This window comes from Hypomesus transpacificus, chromosome 21 (assembly GCF_021917145.1).
Source record: "Hypomesus transpacificus isolate Combined female chromosome 21, fHypTra1, whole genome shotgun sequence".
Lineage (NCBI taxonomy): Eukaryota > Metazoa > Chordata > Actinopteri > Osmeriformes > Osmeridae > Hypomesus > Hypomesus transpacificus.
The window spans coordinates 5,281,560-5,305,459 of NC_061080.1; the positions used below are offsets into that span (position 1 = coordinate 5,281,560).

At 41.5% G+C, this 23,900-nt stretch overlaps 2 protein-coding genes across 2 annotated transcripts in view; one reads left to right on the forward strand and one right to left on the reverse strand.

Annotated features, from left to right (window-relative positions):
• The window catches only part of mark1 (MAP/microtubule affinity-regulating kinase 1), a 37,483-nt gene extending 22,727 nt beyond the window's left edge, over positions 1–14,756 (forward strand). Inside the window, exons 7-18 of the mRNA XM_047043724.1 lie at positions 1,046–1,102; positions 1,180–1,416; positions 1,511–1,630; positions 2,720–2,819; positions 3,037–3,149; positions 3,427–3,580; positions 3,699–3,883; positions 8,787–8,878; positions 9,103–9,264; positions 9,653–9,919; positions 11,339–11,383; positions 12,053–14,756. Coding sequence (XP_046899680.1) covers positions 1,046–1,102; positions 1,180–1,416; positions 1,511–1,630; positions 2,720–2,819; positions 3,037–3,149; positions 3,427–3,580; positions 3,699–3,883; positions 8,787–8,878; positions 9,103–9,264; positions 9,653–9,919; positions 11,339–11,383; positions 12,053–12,395 — 1,875 coding nt within the window. The 3' untranslated portion in view covers positions 12,396–14,756. The remainder of the gene's footprint in view (positions 1–1,045; positions 1,103–1,179; positions 1,417–1,510; positions 1,631–2,719; positions 2,820–3,036; positions 3,150–3,426; positions 3,581–3,698; positions 3,884–8,786; positions 8,879–9,102; positions 9,265–9,652; positions 9,920–11,338; positions 11,384–12,052) is intronic.
• On the reverse strand, positions 14,753–20,217 carry zgc:172076. Its single transcript, XM_047043725.1, has 9 exons — positions 20,066–20,217; positions 19,811–19,857; positions 18,979–19,177; positions 17,762–17,916; positions 17,360–17,492; positions 16,843–16,999; positions 16,243–16,366; positions 15,895–16,084; positions 14,753–15,346 (listed from the first exon to the last, which is right to left on the reverse strand). The coding sequence occupies exons 1-9, from the start codon at positions 20,079–20,081 to the stop codon at positions 15,186–15,188; spliced, it is 1,182 nt and encodes a 393-aa protein (XP_046899681.1). The 5' UTR covers positions 20,082–20,217; the 3' UTR covers positions 14,753–15,185.
• Positions 20,218–23,900: the final 3,683 nt, after the last annotated feature.

Here is a 23,900-nt window from a genome sequence, read left to right on the forward strand (position 1 = left end):
TTATAAAATTCCTGTACAGTCCAGTGCCAGAGAATGCCATTCATATATCTATTAATCAGCACTGGAGCCAATGTCCTACTAAATCACTAAGTAGAAAGACAGGACATGGAAGTAGTTTATCACTTCCCAGTGTAATACACACAAATCACAAGCCATGCTGCCCTCAAGTGGCTGTAGTTTGGAACTTTAGCCTCAACTCTTAACCTTGTAGGAATGAAGGCTCTTGCCACTGTTTTAATGTGACATGGCTGCGGTCTAATTCTCGAGTCTTTGTCATTCATGTGACATTTCCCTATCTTCATCTTATTCATGATTATTAGCAGGGGTGGTTCTTGGGGGGGGGGGGGGGGGGGGGGGGGGGGGGGGGGGGGGGGGGGGGTGCAGTAAAAAAATTACTGCACCAACAACTTGAACTATATTTTCTTTTTACATGCATGGCAAAAGTGAATGAGAAACACCAAATTATAACACTTACAGTAGGATGGTTGGCTGAACACAAACGATGGAAAATTAATATTTATTTCACTATTGATTTGGTAGGGATGGGGCTCAGTCTGTGACCGGAAAATCAATGAGAGTGAATCTCTAAAATCTACAGCAGTTGAAACTAGGAAGGAAGGATGCATTTTCACAGTGTTCGACTCGGGACTCTCATTCTTAATTCAATTATTCTTATCGCAGGACTCAAATGCAGCCTCCGTTGAGAGCATCGTTTTATTCACTGACTGACTAATTAATTAGCTCGCATTAGTGACTATCAAAAATGGTTGCGCTGCTTTGGGTTTCATTAGCGCGGCAGCTAACGTTGTTATAGTGATTAATGAGTCCCCGTTAGCAACATTAACAGACAGAAGGTCGTACCGCATTCCGATGCGGACAGGCAACTCTTTATTGAGAGTTTCTTGAACTCTGATAAAGAAAATAAATACTGTATTGCTATTTCAAAATATCAGAATTGAAAGTGGTATTGGGCATGTTTAGATGTTTAAGAATTGCCTCTGAAAATGTATGAAACTGATTCTCTTTGTCTCACTCTCTCCATCAGATTGTCTCTGCAGTGCAATATTGCCATCAGAAGAGGATTGTTCACAGGGATCTAAAGGTGAGTGAAACACACACACACTGCCTCTCATCCTTCTCTTCCTTGCCCATCTCTTATCCACCCTCGCTCCTAAACAGGCAGAGAACCTGCTTCTGGATGCCGACATGAACATCAAGATCGCTGACTTCGGCTTCAGCAACGAGTTCACGCTGGGCAGCAAGCTGGACACCTTCTGCGGCTCTCCTCCCTACGCCGCCCCGGAGCTCTTCCAGGGGAAGAAGTATGACGGGCCTGAGGTGGACGTATGGAGCCTGGGGGTCATCCTCTACACGCTGGTCAGCGGCTCACTACCCTTTGACGGGCAGAATCTAAAGGTGCGTGTGAAAAAATTGGGTTTTCCAGTTGCCTTTTAAGTGTATAGTTTCTCAAGAAGTTGTTTAATCTGCCTTGGTGTGTGTGTTTGTTTAGGAGTTGAGAGAGCGAGTCCTTAGGGGAAAGTATCGCATCCCTTTCTACATGTCTACAGACTGTGAAAACTTGCTCAAGAAATTGCTGGTGCTCAACCCAGGCAAACGTGGAAGTCTGGAGGTAGGACACAAACACACACACTCTCAATGTGACTCAGGGCTCATGTTTCAGGATTGATATCCATCTTAGAAAGTTGTTTTCTTCCATGAGAGTTTTCAACATTTGCAGGTTTAGGACATGTCCATGTAGGGGAGGACGGTATGAACTGTATAGAAATATACCGGTATGAATTTGGCCTACAATATGGTATTTGACTATACCATGTTACACCATAACCATGTTATACCATGTTACCAGCTTTCCAGAAATCTGATTTGTCCCATTCACACCAGGCACGGGATGAAATTACCGTATGGAACTTTAACGCAAATATCGCAATCAATCTACACAAACATCGCAAGCAAACTTCCCCATCCTCATAATAAGTATGCACATTTGGAGTAGAGCATTGCTTTCAGGCTTTATCTTTTGGTTTTATATGACAACTTCCGACGTTTACAGAGACTTAAAAGTCAAACATGCAGCATGGAAGAGTGTAGCCATCCAAGCAATGATGCCACGTTGGTTAGAATTGCGAAATGTTTATTGTAGGCCAACATAATCGATAATTCAGCCATGTAATATTTTTTTATAGCTCACTACAAGTATTGTAAAAAAGTTTTCTTGTGATCCCATAAACATACTGTTTAAAGCTACATTTAGCTCGTCTTACATGGCAAAGCACTGCAAAAGTTGGAAACATTTTACCCATGCGACACACCTGCCGTACGCCATCCTAATCCGTCTGAGGACGGTAGTCTTGATTAGCCACAGTGGTTCGGATCGCATTGTCATGAAATTAAGAAAAACAAATATATTGTGATATATACCGTTACCGTCCGTGCTTCAGAATTATACCATGATATACATTTTTGGCCATACCGGCCGGCCCTATGTGCAAGAATAATTCCTTCTCATTCCCAGACTATTATCCAGATTTAGTCCTGTCACTCTCTTGTGAGAGGGAGGTAAAATTTAAGGAAACACACTTCTAGATCGAAACACCCAAGATTTGTCCTTGGGGTGGGGGAGATGGATGTTGTTTTTTGATTTGATGGTTTTGAGTGTGGGTGTGAGTCACACTCATGTCTCATTTGACTACCTCGTCAGCAAATCATGAGAGACCGCTGGATGAATGTGGGCCACGAGGAGGAGGAGCTTAAACCCTACACGGAGCCTGAGGTGGACATCAGTGACATCAAACGGATAGGTCAGTGACTGAACACATACTTAAAGGCCCCACAAGGTCAAATATAGTAAAGTTTCTTTACTAAATGTGTGATGACATTTGGTCCAACAAGAGCACATACACACAGAAAATTGCAGGCTTGCTGAAGAGGGTGTTACCTCCATAGTGATGAGTGAGTGCAATGTGGCTTCGTCACTCACACATTGCCCACCCCCACTTTCCTCTCTCCCCCCCTCAGAACTGATGGTCACCATGGGCTTCTCCAAAGACGAGATCTCTGAGGCGTTGGTGGGACAGAAGTACGATGAGGTTATGGCCACGTACCTCCTGCTGGGAAGGAAACCTGTAGAGGTAGGTCCCAGAAAGAGCTGGGTCCAAGTTTAAATGCTCTTCTCACAAACGGTGTTGTTGGTCAGATTTGTCATTAGTTATCTAAAGAAGCGACTTACTGAGGTTGTGACTGTGTTGTGTGGGCAAAAACCAGAAATGGTTTTGGTTAAATTAACGGAATATATAGTATACCTGGAAAAATACATTCCCTCCATGCTTCAGACATGACTATAAAGTGTTTGTGTTCCAACAAAAACTCCAACCGTACTCCATCTACTGTACCTCTCATCCCTGACAGTTTGAGGGCAGCGAGTCCCTGTCCAACAGTAACCTGTGTCAAAGGTCACGACCAAGCAGTGACCTCAACAATAGCTCGAGCCAGTCACCCGCCCACTCCAAGGTCACGCGCAGCATATCTGCCAATCAGAAACAGCGGCGCTTCAGCGACCATGGTAAGTGCAGAATGCCCATCACGGCCACAGAAATGTGGTCTAATCTACACCCTAGAGTTGTCAATGTTCTGAAAATGTCAGAATTCTAGTTCTAATATTGATATTTTCCCCGCTTCAGTTGCACCCTCTATCCCCCCAACGGTGTCGTACACCAAGCGGATGCAGGCCAACAGTGTGGAAAGCGACAAGAAGGAGGACTGGGACGCCACACGTAAACTGGGCACCACTGGCTCTAAGGGTGACATGCCTGCCTCGCCTCTGGTGGCACAGGAGACAAGGAAGAAGTCCTCCACAGCCTCAGGGGTAAGAGGGCGGCGCAGAAGGGCATGTTGGGTCAGCACAGGGTTTTTAAGGTTCTGACATGAGGACTCATTGCAGGGTCGAAGAGTCAACCAACCATCCATTGTGTCAACCAGTCCACCGGGTTGTATATCAAACCTAAAGCGTATTACGGTTTCTTATATACTAGTGTAATAATTGGACCAATACGCTGTTCCTATTGGTCCAGAAGATGTTCTCAAAAGTTAATAAATATGTTTATTTACCTCCTGAAAGTTCGCAGAGGTAAATAAACGTTTTTACGGACCTAGCAACAAGCGGTTGCCTCGTAGATCTAGCAATTGACCTTAACGACGTGGCATCTGCTCGGCAACAATGTAGCCTAAATTGCCCCAAAAAACTTTAAAAAAACAAATATGGTTTTTGCATAGGTCCGCAAACGCCCCGCAATCGCTTCCCGTTTTAAATAAGTATCTGAAGCAGATAGAAAATGAATTCTGGTTGAAAGAAAGTGGAGATGTAGTGACGTCACCAGTGCAAGTGCAGCTTATTGCTCTGACATCATGGTGCCTGCTCGCCGTGTTTGATTTGGGATCTTTCAACTTATTGTTGTAGTATATAAGAAACCAAATGTTTACTCCTCGACAGGTCAGCAAACGCTTTGTCGCCTCGATTTGTTTGTAAACCTCGACCTACGTTCTGGGTTAACAAACGTTTGACCAAATCTCGGTTTACAAAGGCGTTTGCAAACCTGTCGAGGAGAAAACTAGGGCTGCAACTAACGATTATTTTAATAATCGATTAATCTGTCGATTCTTTTCTCGATTAATCGATGAGTCGGGGGGAAAAAAGCATTAATTTCCAAACTTTTATTCAAAAACAGAACTGACAGTGGGGATTCACAGTGCAAAAAATCTTCAGAATGTAGACAAACAAGCACACAATTTTGAAAAAGTTGTTAAAAATTAGAGTGGATTTAATGCTATTTTCCAAGATAAGCAATTAATTTGAGTTTTGTTTAAACCTTTATTGTAAATTGAAAGGTTGTGGAAGTAGGCCAGACTTTATTTGAATAATCTGGTGTATATTAATTTTTTTGGAAAAAAGTTACGATTTACATTTACATTTTACATTTTAGTCATTTAGCAGACGCTCTTATCCAGAGCGACTTACAGTAAGTACAGGGACAATCCCCCCCGAGACAAGAAGGGTGAAGTGCCTTGCCCAAGGACACAACGTCATTTGGCACAGCGGGGAATCGATCTGGCAACTTTCGGATTACTAGCCCAACTCCCTCACCGTTCAGCCATCTGACTCCCCGATTTGCGAGGATTAAGCTATGTTCAAAGATTTGTGATTTCTATCATTTTATTTGAAACTTTACTGAAAACCTTAAGGCTGTGGAAGTATACCAGACATTGTTAAGATACTCTGGTGTCTTTTGGAGGTTTTATATTCATAAAAATTAGTGCTGTCAAACGATTAAAATATTAAATCGCGATTAATCGCATTAATGTCATAGTTAACTCGCGATTAATCAATTAATCGCACATTTTTATCTATTCTAAATGTCCCTTGATTTCTTTTTGTCCCATTCTTTTTTCAAATTTTAAAGCTCTTATCAACATGGAAAAGTGGTTCGGATTGCTTCGTGCAAATATTTTTTTAATTAAAAACAACATTGCAATCGCCTGGCTTTGGCGAGGGGGCGGAGAATTCGCATGAATCGCATCAGCTGTGTGCTTGGCCATCAAGTGGTATTTCAGACTGGACGTGCTGCGATGATAGCTCAGTTAACAACGACAAAACACACAGATCACTTTGGTCTTGTCAATGGAACCATTTGGCAACTTTTTAAAAGTAAACTTTCCATTCAGAATCTTATTGGCATCCATTTCGGCGTCTCGCGCTCGCCATCCACTCAAAACGTAACGTTAGCCTACTACCAGAGAATGTCTAATATCCATAAACGGGCTCTGCTACTACTCTTTAGCCGGCTCGCAAGCCAAACAAGTGTGTGTAGCGTGCCTGTTGTTTTATTTCCGGTCTAGCTAGATCCGCAGTGGTGTTGTAGTCTTTCTAACGTCGGTAATTGTTGCAACATCATGTGAAAAAAACTACAAAGTTTGCTAGGCCAAAAAGAGCGTTAATCGTGCGATAAACAAATTGACGCCGTTAATTTGGGTTTGCGTTAACGCCGTTAATAACGCGTTAAACTGACAGCACTAATAAAAATATTATAAAAGTCTATTTTTCAAAATGGTATGTGTAGTTTTCACCCGGTCCCTAACGCCATGCTGCAAAGTAGCATCTTCCGAATGTGAGACGTATGTCGAATATGAAGCAAACTTCTCCTCGGTCATTTAACACACGTATTTAGTGTGAAATGCTCGCACACTTTGGATGACGTAAGTCGTACTGATTACTATGCCTTCGCCAGGTGTTTCAGAACAACGTTACTCAACAAAGTCTCTCCGATGGTCTTTCCTCTTCCTTCGCTCTGCTCCGCGCTCAACTAAACTTTTTTTAAATACTCAAACATCTCCGCAAATTATTGAGTGGCGTAATAGTGGTATGGTACGACACAACGAATCGATAATAAAATTCGCTGCCAAAGCTTTTAATAATCTATTTTAATCGATGTAATCGATTCGTTGTTGCAGCAAACTTTTGCAGTTTATGCTTTCCAGTGTTTGACAATGGGTATATAACAGACCCTACTAGACCCTATAGCCTTTCTGTTTTGGGGGTGGGTGAAATATTCTCCTTTTGTATCTTTCAGCAATTAAATTGTGTCAGCTCTGTGAATTCTCGTTAAACAGGAGGGGGGGCCCCCTTTTGTCAACCCTTTACATTTAGTCATTTAGCAGACGCTCTTATCCAGAGCGACTTGCAGTTTACTCCTTTACTTCTGCTATAAACTTTATAAACAATGTCTAAAGCATGTCTTCTTTATACGAACCTCAAAGAAAATCCACAAGAATATTGGTAGATTCATATTTGTTGCATATTTACTGGTGCTGTCAAACGATAAAAATATTTTATCGCGATTAATCGCATTAATGTCATAGTTAACTCGCGATTAATCACAATTAATCGCACATTTTTATCTATTCTAAATGTCCATTGATTTTCTTTTTGTCCCATAATTTTTTTCTCATTTTGATGCTCTTGGAAAAGTGGATCGGATTGCTTAATTCAAATGTTGGTAACACTTTATAATAAGTCAACGCTTTTTGGCATTTACAAAGTGTTAACTAACAGTTAGTTAATCTTTTATAAAACATTTTGAAACATTAACAATACATTATTTAAGCAATAAGCCCCAAGAGGCCGTGGTTTACGCTGATTTTAGAACAGGTAAGGGGAGTTGTTAGGCACGACGCGAAGCAGAGTGCCGAAAACCCCCTTACCTGTTCTAAAATCAGCGTAAACCCCGGACTCGCGGGGCTTATTGCTTTTCTAAAACTGTTACTACAAATATTTGATATGGTTTCATAAATAAAAACAATTACAAACAAAATAGTTTAATAATAAACCGTCTACTACAAAGTATAGTTCCTACATAAATCGTTGCCACGCAACAGCCAGATGGACATCTTTGCTGTCTTTTTCAATTTGAAATATTCAATGCGCAGTAATATGGAATGTTAAAGAATGTTATGAGGACAACCTGTGAGGTTATGCTGGATTTTACAACGGCATGGAATGCGATATAGCCAATCACAATCAAGGATGGGAACAACCAGTTTTAGAATAAATAGTTAATATGCCTATTATTAAACACTATGTTGATCATTAATAAACATTGTAAAAAATTATGGATTTTATTCATAATACAATTCATAAGATGTTTGACAACTTCATTATCATAGTTTATAGACAGCTTGCTACTATAGTTGCAAACCAGTAGTTTAAAAGGTGTTAATGGTACATGAGCTGGTATAGAAAACATTAACAAATGGTGAACAAACCATTCACATTACCTTTACAAAGTATGAGTAAATAACTAACAACATATGTACTTATGTCTTTAATTAATGTATGCCAAGTTGAATACATGATGTAGGGCCTACACGAATACTTTGCAGATATCTTAACAACTATTTTATAAAGACGTACTAATGATGCAACTTCTGATTAGTAATGCAAGTTATAAAGCATTTACTAACTGTTAGTTAAGGCTTTTGCGTGACCTAATCTAAAGTGTGAACTATCTATGCCTTATTAAACATTTATAGAAAGACTATATAGATTTAGTTTTTTAGAAGAAATAGCTGTTCATTTATTTACCTGGTTAGTAAAATAGTATTTTATTTCCATTAAGAAGCAATAGGCTACAGTAGAATTGGTATAAAAGTTGGTTACCCAAAGCTGTATTTTATTTTCCAAAAATTGCAGTAATAAACTGCAAATGTTTACTCCTCGACAGGTCTGCAAACGCCTTTGAAAGCAGAGATTTGTTAAAACGATTTGTTTGTAAAACTCGACCTACGGTCTCGGTTATCAACCATTTTAACAAATCGAGGCGACAAAGCGTTTGCTGACCTGTCGAAGAGTAAACATTTGGTTTATTTTCTAAAACTGGTTGTTCCCATACTTGCTTGTGATTGTCTATATCGCGTTCCATGCCATTGTAAAATTGTTTCCGGTCTAGCTAGATCCGGTGTTGTGTAGTAATTTTTCAAACGTCAGTAGTTGCTGCAACAGCATGTGAAAAAAAACATAAAAGTTTGCTTGGCCAAAAAGAACGTCAATCGCGCAGTAAAAAAATGTACGCTGTTAAAATGGGTTTCCATGAACTCAGTTAATAACGCGTTAAACTGATAGCACTAATATTTACATAAAATTGCTCTCACATGAATAAACCAACTGTTGGAGATTTGAAAGTGTGTGTCTTGTGTACATGTGTGTCGGTGTCCCATAGAACAGCGGTGCTATGATGCGAAGGAACACGTACGTGTGTGAGCGCACCAGCACCGACCGCTACTCGGCCATCCCCAACGGCAAGGACAGCAGGTGAGCCAGACCGACACTGAAAAAAACGAACGTGAAAGCTGTTGATGTGGATAAAGGCAAAGGTTGTCACTGCAGTTTTTTTTTTTTTTTTTTTGTATGTAATCATCACTGAATGACATCACATTCTCTTCTGACGTCATATTCTCTAACCGTCTCCTGTAATTCCCTCCCTTCTTTTCTCCTATTTTTGGTCTTTCCATTTCCTCTCTCTCTTTCTCCCTCAGTCTGACGGAGGTGTCAGCAGCAGCTGAATGCTCCTCACCATCGTCCGGGGTGACTTCGGCTGCCACCTCAGCACGACCCCGCCATGTAAAGTCCATGTCAGCCTCAGGCCACCCCATCAAGTCTCCACTGCCCCCTATAGACGACAACGCAGAGTACAAAAGGTCAGGCCTGTGGCTGGAGCTGTCTGTGGCTTTGCCATTGTATCACCCATTTTATCGATGTATTTTTGTTTGATCGCATGTGGGTTTTTATAAAGGACAAGGGTTTTCTTTTCTGCCTTTACTGTTTTCACATCATACCTTCGGTCACTTGTCCTTTATCTCCACCCTCTTTCCTATGTTTCTCTCTCTTTTACCGACCATCTAACCCCATTTCCATTTTTAGTTTTAGTTCCCTACATTCTTTCACCTCCCTCTTCCATCCTCCCACCCCCCAACCGTCCTCTTCCATCTCTTCGTGACACTCCTTAACAAAAACAATCTTGATTCAAAAATGCCGTACGCGCTCCATAAGCTCACCCCCCCCGCCCCTTTCTCTGTGTGGTTCCAGCACTACCCAGCGGCCCCCCGCCGCCTCGCCCTCGGCGCACAGCATCAGCAGCAGCAGCAGTGCCACGCCCGACCGCACGCGCTTCCCCCGCGGCAGCTCCAGCCGCTCCACCTTCCACGGCGCCCAGCTCCGCGACCGCCGCTCGGCCACCTACAATGGGCCACCGGCTTCGCCCACACTGTCACACGACACCGGGGCCTTGGCGCAGGCACGCAGGGGCACGTCCACAGGCATCATCAGCAAGATCACCTCCAAGTTTGTTCGCAGGTCAGTCGATAACAAGTCAGTAGAAGCCCTTTGTGGCAGTCCATGTGTGATGTGTGATGTGTTGGTGAGGGGGTTACACTTTTTAGACAGTAAAAGTAGAAGGACATGGATCAAGCTTGAGGACCAATCAGAGTGAAGAGGCTGTGACGCGAAGAGAGCAAGCCAAGCTTCATTATTTGATGACGAAATGCTTATCCAAACAACGCCAATCCCGGCACTGCACTCCTTTGGGTTATAGTGGTCGTATGCAAACTATGAACTTTGCTTTGATCCAACACACCTGATTAATGAATGGGTTGTTATTAAGCTCTGTGGAAGCCTGATTACGACCATTCATTTGAATCAGGTGTGTTGGAGCAGGGAAACATTTAAGACACTGTAGCGACACACTGACGATGGCTTAGGCCGAAACGCGTCTGTCATCCTAATAAACTGGTCAGAAGAAGCAACGAGCAAGCTTGAGAGTGTATTTTTTTCTACTTTAAGTTACTAGTCTTTTTTCACTCGCACCCGAAATCTCCTTTTATTTATTTTGGAAGCAGAGCGCGCCTATCCTTAGAAACATCTAAGACAAACAGGACAGCGGCCCCTGAGGACCAGTATTGAACACCCCTGGTGCTCAAAGCGCCCAGAATATACACTATTTGCACTACTCCTTTAATGAGTGTTAGAGACCAGGAATTGGCTTCTTGGCATCATGGATGTGGAGAATGTTGCTGTGTGGTTTCAATAGGTTGTTGATAATACAGTTTAGTTGATTTCATTTGAACCTTTCACATGTTGTTTGATTACGGTGCAATAAAGGTGAGCTTTGGCAAGATACTGACCACAATTTCACCCTGCAAGATATGCCACTATCACTATCTCCCCCTTCTTGTCTGTTCATAACTCTTCTCTCAGTCCTTTTCATGTAAAAACACCCTACCCACTTTTTCTCTTTTCTTCTTTTGCTTTTTATTTTAGAACCATGTCTTTCAGGGCTTACCAGAGGTAGGAGTGGTTACCATGGTTACAACCCTAAACACCACCATCCCCAATTCTCCTGCTTTCCCTAACAACCTTTAGACCCCCACCTCCCCCTAAAAGTACAGGCTACCTCTCACACCCTTGGGTACAGAGCCCCCTGCTGTGTGTGGCTACCATGAAACCTGTGAAACCCTACTCACTATTGGCCCTTGCACTTGTAACAACCTTGATGACACTGCGGTGCCTGGAATGTGCAATTACCTGTCCTGTCTTACCTGCTCTTGTCTTATCCTTGGTTTGAGTTTGTAGATCTCTTTTAGCACAATGTCTACTCTCTAGCATCCTACCTCACACATCCCTCGTTCTGTGTATGTGTGCTCAAACACTCAACTCATGCATCTTCTTTTGTCAGCCTGTTGAACACTGATGAACTTTTGTGATTGATTTTCCAAGGGCCCCGAGTGAAGGAGAGGCCAGTGGCCGGACAGACACCCCAAGGTGAGGTACAGCCGCCAGCGAAAAGCCCCCACACTCCAAAACGTTCCCTTTTCCATCTCCATGTCTTGTTTCATACTGTGTAAAACAAAAGTCATCCCATCATCCATGACTTCCCAGTTTGGCAAAAGGAATCTGAACCCATGCCTGTTTCTATGTCTGACACCTGCAAATAAGTGAAAGGTACTAGTTCACTTGACAGAACTTGTAGCGTGTGTTGTGTTTTGAAGAAAGCATGAATGAATCTATAGCTATGAATACTTAGTCTTAAGTTTCTTAGAGACTTCATTGAATCGCGGTTTAAAAGAAAGACCGTCCTGACCCATGTTTGTTTGTGTTTGTAGTGTGTAAATACTGTTTTCATCTGCAGTAGTTGTGGCGTGTGAGGTTGTGTTGTTGTTTTGTGCATGTTTGTCAAGTTGAGTTATATGATAAAGTGGGGGCTATTTATCTTTATTTTACCAATATTTAATCCTGCTATACTATCTCTGTGTACCTGGAATACTCTGTTAACAAAACAGCATTTTCCTTTGTAGTACTCTTTCCTTTCCTTGGCCCAGGCCTACTTATTTTGGAGGTTTTTGGACAGGACCAAATCGATCTCTGATCAAAGGTCTAAAGCAACACGCCCGTTGGGCTTGACGTTCTCCTGTCCTTATCTCATCTCCACAGGAGCGCATCCGGGGAACCCAGGGAAGATGGCCGGGACTCGAAGCCGCGCTCGCTTCGTTTCACCTGGAGCATGAAGACCACGTCGTCCATGGAGCCCGGCGACATGATGAGGGAGATCCGCAAGGTCCTGGACGCCAACAACTGCGACTACGAGCAGCGCGAGCGCTTCCTGCTCTTCTGCGTCCACGGTGACGCCCGCCAGGAGAGCCTGGTCCAATGGGAGATGGAGGTATGCAAGTTGCCCCGCCTCTCGCTCAACGGTGTGCGCTTCAAGCGGATCTCGGGGACGTCCATCGCCTTCAAGAACATCGCGTCCAAAGTGGCCGACGAGCTCAAGCTGTGAACGTTTTAAATATATATTTTTTTTTTTTTTCAACAAGCAAACAAACTAAAGACTATTAATGTACAATGTTGAAATCCGGTAAATGGGTGGGGATCTGAGGGTGAGGGGTCTCGAGTCTCCTCAAGTTCACCTAAACATTGACACGCTATGCCGCCATATTGAGAATACCGCTATTCCAGACTACTGCTGTATTGTGTGGTGAAACAAATCATAAAGAAAATACACTCCCATTTATCCTTCCCAAGGCACATGTGTGTACCCAGAATCAGAATTAACAAGTTTTGAGAACCGATAAGGTAGAAAAGAAAAGAAACCCATCATTGCAATAATATGAGACTGTTCACACTGATGGCTTGCTCATTTCATTTACATTTGCGCAGGGGGGTTGAAATAAAGACTGCATCGCAAATTTTTCCACATGTACAGTTACAAAAATTGAGAATGTGTTTTGTCGAGTTACATAGAGTTGTATAAAACAAGTCTCTTCAGCATAACGTCTGCAGGTATTGTATAGTCTTGGTTTCTGTACAGAAAGTGTATGTTTATTGTGTCATACTGTAATTTTGGGGGGGTTGGAATTATCTTTCCTTGTATTGTCAACATAATGTGTAGATTGTTTGCCTCCACTGAAATTTTAAGTTTATTTTTTTATTCTCACAAGGAACAAAAAAACGGCTTATTTCCTTTTTTTTCTTAAATTTTTTTCCTCCCGTATACATAATTATTGAATGACTTGACTGAAAAAAAGGAAATTGCATACATACGTACATCCCAAAGCCCTAAGTCATTCCTCTTAATGCACTATTTTGGCCACTTTCATGTTGTTTATCATGAAGCAGTGCCGAATGGTTATTTTAGCACTACAGTTGACAATGTTCTTTTTATTGCATTGACTTGCATTAGGGATCTTTAAGAAGGCAAACTTGGACCTGGGCAAATCCTGCCTTTACACTTAATGGGACTACAATGTTAAACATTATTGAAAGGACCATGATTTGTCCACACGGTAAGCCTTATGTATGCAGTCTTTAGCTTGACATGAATTGCGTAGTCATATTCTTAGGAATAAGCAAATTATTTAACAAAACATAACCATAAATTATGTAAATGTAATCAAATGCTGTCCAATGACAGGCCAAGAGTTTAGTTATGAGTGCTTTCTGTCATGTTTTGCTTAAGACCGCACAAAGCTTGATACTCAGTGTTAAAACAAAGCTTATTGTCTCTTTAATGGGACTTTATCAGAGGCCCTAGCACAGGTCATTGATTGATGGTTTATGCTTTATTTTCATTTTATTTGTTCTTCTTGCAATTGTATTTATTCCACCACATTATGCCTTTTTAATGTGCTGCTTGATATTTCTGAGGCATTCACCTGTACGAGAGGAAAATAGGATTTAACGTTTATTTTTTTAGATTGTTTAAACATTTGTTTTCTCCCCCACTTTTTAATTAGTGATTGCGATGACAGTATGTCAAAAGAACCACTAGTGCTGGTACATTTCTTCTCGTTATTTTGTACTTAAGTCATGAGGGTTAACTGTGCAATGGTATTCCATGTTGTATTACTGTAAAGAGCAGCCGGTGTTAGACCACACCCTTAAAAAGTGACAGAGAAGGGAAAACGCCGGATGTCCTTTTTTGGAAATTAAGGAGGATGTGGGGGTCTGAAAACAAGGTGAAAAGCTGTGACAAACCCTTTGAACCATTTTTGCAAGCTGAAGTGTCACGTCTCTATTTGTCTATGAGACATTTTGGGAGATTAACGTCTGGGAGAGTTGGAGAGGGTGGCGTTATTTTATCGTTGCTGTCCAGAAACGACAATTTAAGCCTCGCCATGCGTCACTCAAGGGTTAGATAGGTATAAGCAACATGGAAGTCTCTCCAACCTTGCTCTTTGCTAGGCTCGGTGGCTTTTGAATCCATTTTGCTCATACTTGTGCCAATCCCTCTTTACCTATCTAGACAAGTGCGCATGTGAGAGCTGGAGGGTCGTCCCTGTACAGTGGTGCGTGGCACGGCCGTTGTCGATGCAGGTTCCCATTTTTCTATGGTACACATCATAGGGAGACTTGTCATGTTGCCTTAGCTGAAGGAGCAGAGGATCAGAAAGGGTTGATGAAATGTAAATGATAACCCCCCCACCTCTATAAATGCACCCTCCCCCTCTTCCACCGTTCCCCCCCCCTCCCCTCCACAGTCCATCCCCCTCACTTAAACCTCCCCCTCCTCCACCCCCCTCACCTCACTTACACCTCATCCACTCCAACATACATTCGAGGAAAAGCTTGATGAGTCATCTAGATTCAGTCTCACTGGTGCACAATATTAAAGCTTACTTGAAAGGAGTCTCGAGCCAAATGTCTGCTGTCATTTATTCCTGTCTGTGTAGATGTTTGATCAAATCTTTGGTAATACAGAAGAGCTGTAGAGTCTTTCAGAAAGTACCCAGCGGACATTCCAGAAATACATTTTATGGTAATTCTGATACAAATCTTTTAAAAATAAATTCCATGGGGAAATCGATATTGCCCTCGAATTACAGTGGTGCTTAAACATTTAAAAAAGCTATGGGTACCTGAATAAAACAAATGATTCTAATTGTTTTTATATACAGCTATAAATAGACAACTTACTGCATGTTACATTGTTCTTTCCTTGAAACAGCAAAGTCATTGCAGTCCTAAAGTAGGTACTTACAGATTGATCTTTACATCATACTTTTTGAAATACAGTAGTCTCATATGTTCCATGGGGTGCCAACAGTGTCTGCCCTTTTTTTCCCTCACTCTACTTTTGCATAGGCACCAGCTCGTCAATGCTCTGGCCGTTCTCCAGGCTCTTCTCCATGACAATGAGTAGCTTGACCCCGTCCACCACCAACTGTGTGAGGCTCACCTCATTGAACCCGATGGTAGGCACGTTGCTCACGTTATACACATCCAGCTCGTCTGAGGGGAAGAGGTGAAACACTTGTGTTGAGGAGCGTTGGGTGTCATACGGTCACTTGGTGTTATGCGCATACAGTACGTTATTAGAAGCACACATAATTGTCATGTTGTGAAATCATGCTTAAAGATGCACACCTTTTGCTGACCTGTTAAAAATGTAATCTACTGTATAATGTTAATTCATAGATTTATGGAATTGGCATGAGATTTAATGCAGGCAGGACATTTCTTATATCAATCTGAAGTATTGATTAGAAGATCCGTGGAAACTAGCATAATGCAACTCAAATGTCAGTTCGACCTTTAGCTACAAATAAGAAGGCTGGTTGCTTGAGTGACCCTAGGAAATGCCACTGCCAATGTGTCAAAGTTAATCTAGAAATATATGAATGAAAAAAGGACTCAATCATTGAAAACAAACAAAAACCTTTCTATTAGGAAAACGGGCCAACCATGACCTCATTCATCAGTCATTCTGAACCAGGAAATATCTGCACGATTTCCATACCAGATATTGGTTACAGTATGTGCCTGTATGGCTGGGTTACCTGTGTTCTCCATACGGAGGCGCAGTCTCTTGAGGACATCCTGTAGACGGTTGTGCGTGAAGAGGTGGGGTAGCCGCACACGGACGCTGGCCCTCAGCCCAGTCCCCACATCGGCCGGGGAGCTGACCACCCAGCCCAGGTGCTGTTTCCAGATGAACGGGTGCCTCAGCTTCTTGTACAACGCTTCAAGCTGGAGAACCAAGGGAAGTCACAGCCCAGGAAACAACTTAGGGGCCCGCGTCACAGCATTATATCCAAACTACGTGAACTTTCAGTAGTTTCAGAACTAGAGAGAGTTCATTCGCTCTATGGTTGAGAGAGCGGCTACTAACCACTCAGGGTACCAACCTTTAGGGTGTTGATGCAAATGCATTTGAATGCTTCTGCGATGTTGGCATCACTCCGCATGGTCACTAACTTGATGTGCTCTTCCATGTTAATCCATATGCCCAGACTACAGTCTTTACTGACCCTGTGTAAATACAACCATCATTCGGACAATTCATTGACACCTCTCAGGATTGAAACGGAACAGTAAATAGAAAGTGGAATGCATACAAATTCAGCAAAATATTCTGAAATCACTCTGGTTACAATGGTTATCTAACTTTTAGTAGTGTTGGGTCAGTATGGGATTCATTGTTTAGGGTCCTATTGATTCCTCCAAACCCTAAGTAATATATAAATCCTGAGTGCATATACCAGTAGAATATCTGTTGTATAGTCAATTTGGACATTTGGGGTAGTTAAGTTGATGTGTACATGTATGTATGCCTATACAGTATGTAATGTTGATAAGGGATTGGTAAATAATCACTGTTGGAAGCTAGAAAAAATACACCTGTAGCAGTTTTTCAGTGTCTGAATGAATGTAAATACAGATATTTGTTGTGAAAGCAAAAACAACATGTGACTATTAGATTTAGGTCCACAACACTCAAAACTGACCAGACGGCTCTAGAGTCTGGCCAGTCACGGGCCACACCAGTCCTGAACTGGGACGAAGAGGGGGCGTCTACAATCAGTCCCATTTCCTCTTGATCCTCTGTCAGTTTCTCCATTGAATACAGCTTCCCTGGGAATTCTTCTGATAGTTGTTCTAAAGCTGGAGGAAGAAAAGTTGACTAAAACTAAATGATACAAGACATTTTTATCCCACCTTGTGTTAGATTTGATTTAAGTAGATTTAATCTGAAAGCTATTTTTTTTGCAAGTTAGCTGTCATTGACAGACACTCCCATAGTTCCTACATTAGAATGGCTTTACCTTTTGCCTAAGCCAGTGGTTCTCAACCCTGGTCTTCAGGGACCCCCTGTCCTGCATGTTTCATGTTTCCCTGCTCAATCACATTTGATTCAAATTAATGGTCGACATCTAAAACATGCATGGCAGAGGGGGTCCCTGAGGACTATGGTCGAGAACTACTGTCCTAAGCAAAGGTTATTGGCACAAGATTATGCAGTACCTTTTTTCGCCAGTGTGAGGAGCTTTCTTCGTTCTCCACGACTGCAGTGTGTAGGGAAGCAGAAGTCGTCCACACAGCGTGCCACAGACACCTCGCAGCTTATAGCGTAGTCTCCATCAAAATCGTCACCTCCCTAGACAAATACAAATGTATCTGTTGTTTGTACTGCTATAAGGTCATTGTCACAAGTGAGCAGTGAAATAAGCATGGTCAAGTGACTTGGGTGAGATGGTACAATTGGCAACTTTCAGGTTGTTATTTGGTAATATTCAGTGAATAATAAACATCTAGTGCACACTCTTGCAATGTTTATAAAGCATGTTTACATCATGTTCTATTAGTGCAGTAGAGATGTGAAGAATTGCAGATTATCTGATGGAGATGTAAGACTGACCAGTCTACCTTTAAATTGTCGTGATTAAAGTCACTCTCCTGTGACTTGCTCATCTTGTGGTCGTGGTAGGCTTCAATGATGCGGTCAAAAAAGTCACAGAAGAGAATGTAGGACTGTGCGTCCCCAGCCAGACATCCAACCGATTTAGGACCTGTTAAGTCATCTGTAGGACAAAAACACACACACAAATGTTATAACAAACATAACATTTACATTACATTTACATTACATTTACATTACATTTACATTACATTTACATTTAGCAGATGCTCTTATCCAGAGCGACTTACAGTAAGTACAGGGACATACCCCCCGAGGCAAGTAGGGTGAATTGCCTTGCCCAAGGACACAACGTTGTTTGACACGGCAGGGAATCAAACCAGCAACCTTCAGATTAATAGCCCAATTCCCTAACCGCTCAGCCATCTGACCCCCTAACATGCCTCCTTATTCCTCTATGTTAAGTGGCTGTGGACATCAAAAATGATAGGGCAGTTGTGATAATCACAGTAGATTACAGTTGTGTCTGGGTGTATTTCGGAAATAGTTCCAACAAGCAGCCATTGTTGTCACCTGTTTTTATGATGCTACTAAGAATAGCTGAGTGTGGATTTAGTTTCTGAAATTCATCTAACCACAGGAGGCTCATTCGCAGCCGTGGTGAGCCCATGTGTGTATTCACACAATGTTGCCTACTGTAGGACGTGTTCTGCTGAATCACTGAACCAATTCAACATCTGGCTTTAACCTAAAGTCTTGGAACCAAGATGTGTGAATGCTGGTGTCCAACCAGGTTTTCAATAGGATCTGGAAGAGAACTGCAGCAATGCGGATGTAACAGAATTGTCCCCAGTTTCCAACCACTTTAAAACAAAGAGCCTTTCACTTTTCAAAATTCGCCATCTGTGTGTCAACTGCCCTCCAAAAAACAAAAGTAAAATCCTAAAATTCAAGTCCAAATATGAGAAGAAAGTTACATTTAAATGCTATGACTGTCTTTAAAGAACAGTCTAAATAGTTGACTTTAAATTTAGGTCAGTATTATTAGTACCTGAAATATGGTAATGTTATACATTCCACTATGTTTGAAATAAACTTCACATAGGACTCATAATTCACTCTTGGATTGGAAGTAGATACTATCTCCACTGGGACCCTCACCCCATTCTAGCTCCCTCGCTCCACAGGAATTTAGCAACAAAGTGTTTTCTACAGATTACATCACCTGGCTCTTCAAGGCCTGGCCGTATGATATCATCAAAGATGACCCCGCTCTGAGTGGCACGGTGGTACTGGCGGGTATACATCTTTAATGTCAGGAAGCGTCCCATGAACGTATGGTTCCCCCTTAGGTAGGGGAACTCCTCTTCGGGGGAACCCCTCTTCAGGTTGAAAAGGGACATGGGATCTGTGGGGACCAGGCTCTGGTTGTGCAGGAAGCCATCAAATAGGAAATATGTTATGCTTGTGTCCTGAATGATATTTTGTTCATATTTGGAAAATGATCTGACAGTACTTGGCATCATCTTCCAAGTGTAGAACATGTATATTTGAAAGTCAACCTTACAGCTCTACTTTCCTACAATATAAAAGCCATGCTTTCCAGAGCAGCTATATTGATGATACATTTTTTGCAGGCTAGTTTTTGCCCATACTACAGATGCAGTGTAGGAATTAGGAACATGATTGTGTCTATCGGGTGCACAGCAAGTGTTATTACAATTAAACTTAGATGGACAAAATAAAGTTTCAAACCCTAGAAAATGTTGCATGTTTTAAATGCAATTAGTTCCACTGGAATCCCCATTCACTTTACTGATTGACACAAATGAATATAGAGTTTATTGTTGGCCACATGACGACTCTTTGCCTGGTTGTTGGCACAGCTGTTTGAAAACACACAAAGAATCCCAAGGCTGCATTTGTTCAATCCACATAGCTTAGTTCCCTGCTGTCGCTCTGCTCAATCGGAACAGACTATGAATCCCTTTAAGGCAGTATACATGCACTACTGTGTTAGATGTAATCATAAAATCATACTGTCTTAAAAGCATTACCTCGAGAACCGGCCTGTATTTAGCTTCCTGAGGGAATACGATGGGGGCTGTAATAAGAGGTTTAACATCAGGGATGCTCAGTACTACTGTCATGTTTCATTATTAGTTAAATGATTACAGTTTAAACAAACAAAAATTAAGATAGAAATACACTGTTAGATTTTTGTCCAATTGTTAAGTTGTCCAGAGAAGTTATGTCGTACTTTAATGTTAACATTGAGACAGCATTCATGCCTTAAAACAGCCAGTACTTACGTTTGATTTTCCACATCTTTTAGAGTCAAACGTTTTGGTGGCTTGTGGGATCTGTCGTGGGGCCCTGTGAGGCGTTGGTGAGAGTTCAACAGCTTCAGGTTTTTCTCTCAACATCCAACAAAAGAGCTAATAATAGCCGTGGAGTCTCGCCAACTCCTCTCGTCATCCGGAGTTCACTGTCCAACTCCCACCTGACCCGTTCATCTCTACAAAGTGGGGTGGCAGTTGCCGGTGTCATATTGCCTGGCCCTAACAATGTCAAATCTTTTTATAACTCAATGTAAATTAGCACTGTGAGTGGGTGGGTTTGCAAAGACACAGGAAGACTTTGGTAATGTACACCATACAGAATCACTGAGAAAAAAATGGATTGGACATTATGATGGTGACCACTCAAAATGAAACCAAAATGAAAATAATAAATCTTTTTTTACTTAAAAATGGTGTGGGCAATGTTGTTTAAAAGCTTTTTTTGTCATATTTGCCTAATCAGACCACTTATTGACCCTTACTTATCAACATATGACTAACAAGGCTACTATAAGTTACACAATGGGGTGTGAGTGCCATCAAGTAGAGTCCGTCCAGAAATTCCAGACTTTAGCATTGAGAGGTGGGGCCAGGTTGACACCCACCCTTACCACGACAAATCATTAAAGATGCTGTAAAGCAAATTCCATGATAAGCTTCTCAGTACATTATATACATGTCAAATGAGTTGCATGTATGCACACGTCCTGATCATTTAGAGTTAAAAAGTTATAAATAATCATGTTAAGTGAAACTGACACAGTAATTATGAAATTGGGGACATTAGCCTGGAGATGGAAAAGGGCAAACTGATTTTCTACAAGGAACACCTGACAGAATGTGGTGTTGATGTGGAAGATGCCTTAGTGTACTAGGCAGTTTTCATCAGCTTTTCAAACGGACTGTTTAGAGTACCTCACCGTATTCTATGTGTTCCTGACCTATAGTAATGATTAAAAAAAAATTACTTCACAATGATGTAAACATCTAGCCAGAATCATTCCCTATCATCTTTTTATATTAGAGTGCAGTGAATACGGCTTTACTTCTGGGGTTTTCACAGAGGAACAATTCGACTCTTCTTAATGGTCTGCTGAAGCAGGGGTTTCAGATGTCCCAGAAACCAATCAAGTACATCCACAAGATGATTGGGAAGAAACAAGGACTTGTTGCATTTGACTTGAGGAAATACTCTGAATCAGATGAGGATCTGTGAGTGCTGCTGCCTGTGGTCGAGGCTTCCAGAACAGCTCTGTGAATATTTGCTTCATATTTGCAACTTAAAATTTGGTAGATACCTATATTTCAACTCAATACCTGCACAGAGTGTCACTGTTTTAATAGCTATACTGTCATACAGTACAGCTGTGCATGTATGTGCTTGGGTTCATGTCTGTTATTGAGTCATGTAGATCTCATTAGTGAGTATATTGTCCCAGATGGACTGATTGTGACCTCACTGAGATGTGTTGCGAGCCTCTGGCCTCAACTCTACACTCAAAACACCTGTAGCTTGATAGGGCAGGACCTGAGCATCAATACACCACTGGATATATGTTTAACACTGCTTGCAACTGGACTAAGTCATCTCCTCTGTAAACTAGAGACACTAAGGTAAGAAATTAAATGTATGTCCTTAAGTGTGTGTTCAAGCCAGTGTGATAATGTCATTGTAATTGTGTGGCAGTGTGTTATTTGATTTATATGTGCCACAATGTTCATTGAAGCAGATGAAAGCTGTCACCATATTAAAGGAGTGCACGAATGGTTTGTTATGTTTATGATAAAATATCATGGCACAGTCCAAATGTAAGATTTGCATTTGTTTATCCACCTTCTGTTCAGTATCCATCGAACTTAAATAGTTTTGCCCCCTTCATCTCTAGGCTGAAAAATGTGGTGTCCTGGAAAAAGGTTGTAGTTCAAGGTTTTTGGGCGAGATTAAAACTGTCCTGTCTGGCTAGGGCTCTCATTAAATCCATGATCCCACTTAAGGGAGCTCGGTTTGAGCTGTAATGAAGTACATTCACACAAGTTTTGCATATACAGACACCCCAAATACTTGAAGTCTAACACTCCACTGTCTTCCATGTTTGGCGTCACGGAGTTGACAGTGTATGTGATCGCAGCTGAAAAAGCCCCCTAGAAATAGTTGGTTTTACTCTCAATATTTCTACTCATATGTAGTGTACTGAGTAGTGTGTATACTCCCCATAAAATGACAGACTACTCTTTCTACAGCCGGTCATGCTGTAACATCAGGGAGGATGGTTGTGCCTCACTGGGTTCTGCTATGATGTTGAATCCCTCACACTTGAGAAAGTTGGACCTAATTTCAAACAATTCAGAGGACTGGAAGAGAAAGACGTTGTCTTGTTTTGCAAAACCCTCTTTGCAGACTGTAAAACCTTGTGTAAGTAGTACAAAAATATTTTGTATTTATTTGGTTTAGTTGAAGCTTTTAACTAACAAAATAGCAGTTATAATTTCATGTTTTTTGGTGGCTTTTTGCTGTTCTAAATGCAGTAATCTTGCAGGGAAATGGTGCAAGACTGGACTCAGTTCCAACTCCTTGCCAAGCCTAAACGAGTTGGACCTGAGCTTTAAAGGTCCCATGGCATGAAAATTTCACTTTATGAGATTATTTAACATTAATATGAGTTCCCCTAGCCTGCCTTTGGTTCCCTAGTCCCGCCTCTCTCCTCCTCATAGCATTTAAAGCTACAGACACAGAAATGGCACATCCTAAGGAAAACTCATTGTGGGACTGCTCGTAGTGGCTGTAATTCTGCACCAAGGCTGAATTTCGGGAAAGAGACTTCAGGTACAGTATTAGGGGACCACTAAGGCCTATATAAAAGCATCCAAAAACAGCATGCCATGGGACCTTTAAACAATGGCATGATTATGGAGTTAGGCTGCTCTCTGCTGGACTGGGAGATCTTCACTGTTAACTGGAGACACTGAGGTAATCCTCTAAGAGTTATACACATTCCTAATGATAGTCCTCAAAATGCATGTCAAACTAAACGGGACATACAATGTGTATGATTATAACCTCAATATCACATGCAATGAATTCAATACAATTAGTTGTACTGCAAACACAACAAACAATATACACTTCCAAGGTAAAGTTCATGCTAAGGAGCAGGGTGGGCACAAGTGCCAGTGAAAAGGGTGGACCACAAGAGCTCATCTACAAATTAGTTTTTGATGATGGCTTTGGGTATGATATGGCCCTTCAACTTTTAGTCACACCTGGAGTGTATGAAAATGAATGTGGATTCTCACTGCTATGTTCAGTGGCAGTATAATAACAGCCGGTCACACGATTACAGATTATTTAAATTAATTATCAAAGAGATAGGATGTTCTTCTTTGTCCTCAGCCACTAGATTAAACCTCTCCCACCTGCTAGAGCTGGATCTGAGGAGAACTAATGTTCTGAGGTGAGGATCTGCTCACTACACTACTTAGATAGACTTAGCAAACTTGACTGAAGGGACATCATTTCCATTCAGATATCTATGAAAACTAGTGTGATATTCAAAGACTGGTATTTAAAAATTTAAACATCTGATTTTTCTATACTGTATCTTGTATTATTGAAGTGTTGCAGTGCACGGATGTCATGAAGTGTCATAAGTCTCTCAGGTAAATAGGTGATATTTGTTTAAAAAAAAATATGTATTCGTTTTGATAGGATTTTGCTACTTAAAAAGGTGTATGATGGTGTATAGGAATGCATATTTTCAATTGGATTATGAGTTTTGACAACAACAAAAAAACACTTTACTAAATC

Bases quoted from the DNA above. Each gene is read 5' to 3' on its own strand.
- zgc:172076 (XM_047043725.1), bottom strand. The intron at 19,178-19,810 runs GTAATGCTTTTA...CTGCACAACCAG, and splicing joins AATACAGGCCGGTTCTCGAG to AGCCTGGTCCCCACAGATCC. The intron at 17,000-17,359 runs GTACTGCATAAT...TTCTTCCTCCAG, and splicing joins CCTCACACTGGCGAAAAAAG to CTTTAGAACAACTATCAGAA.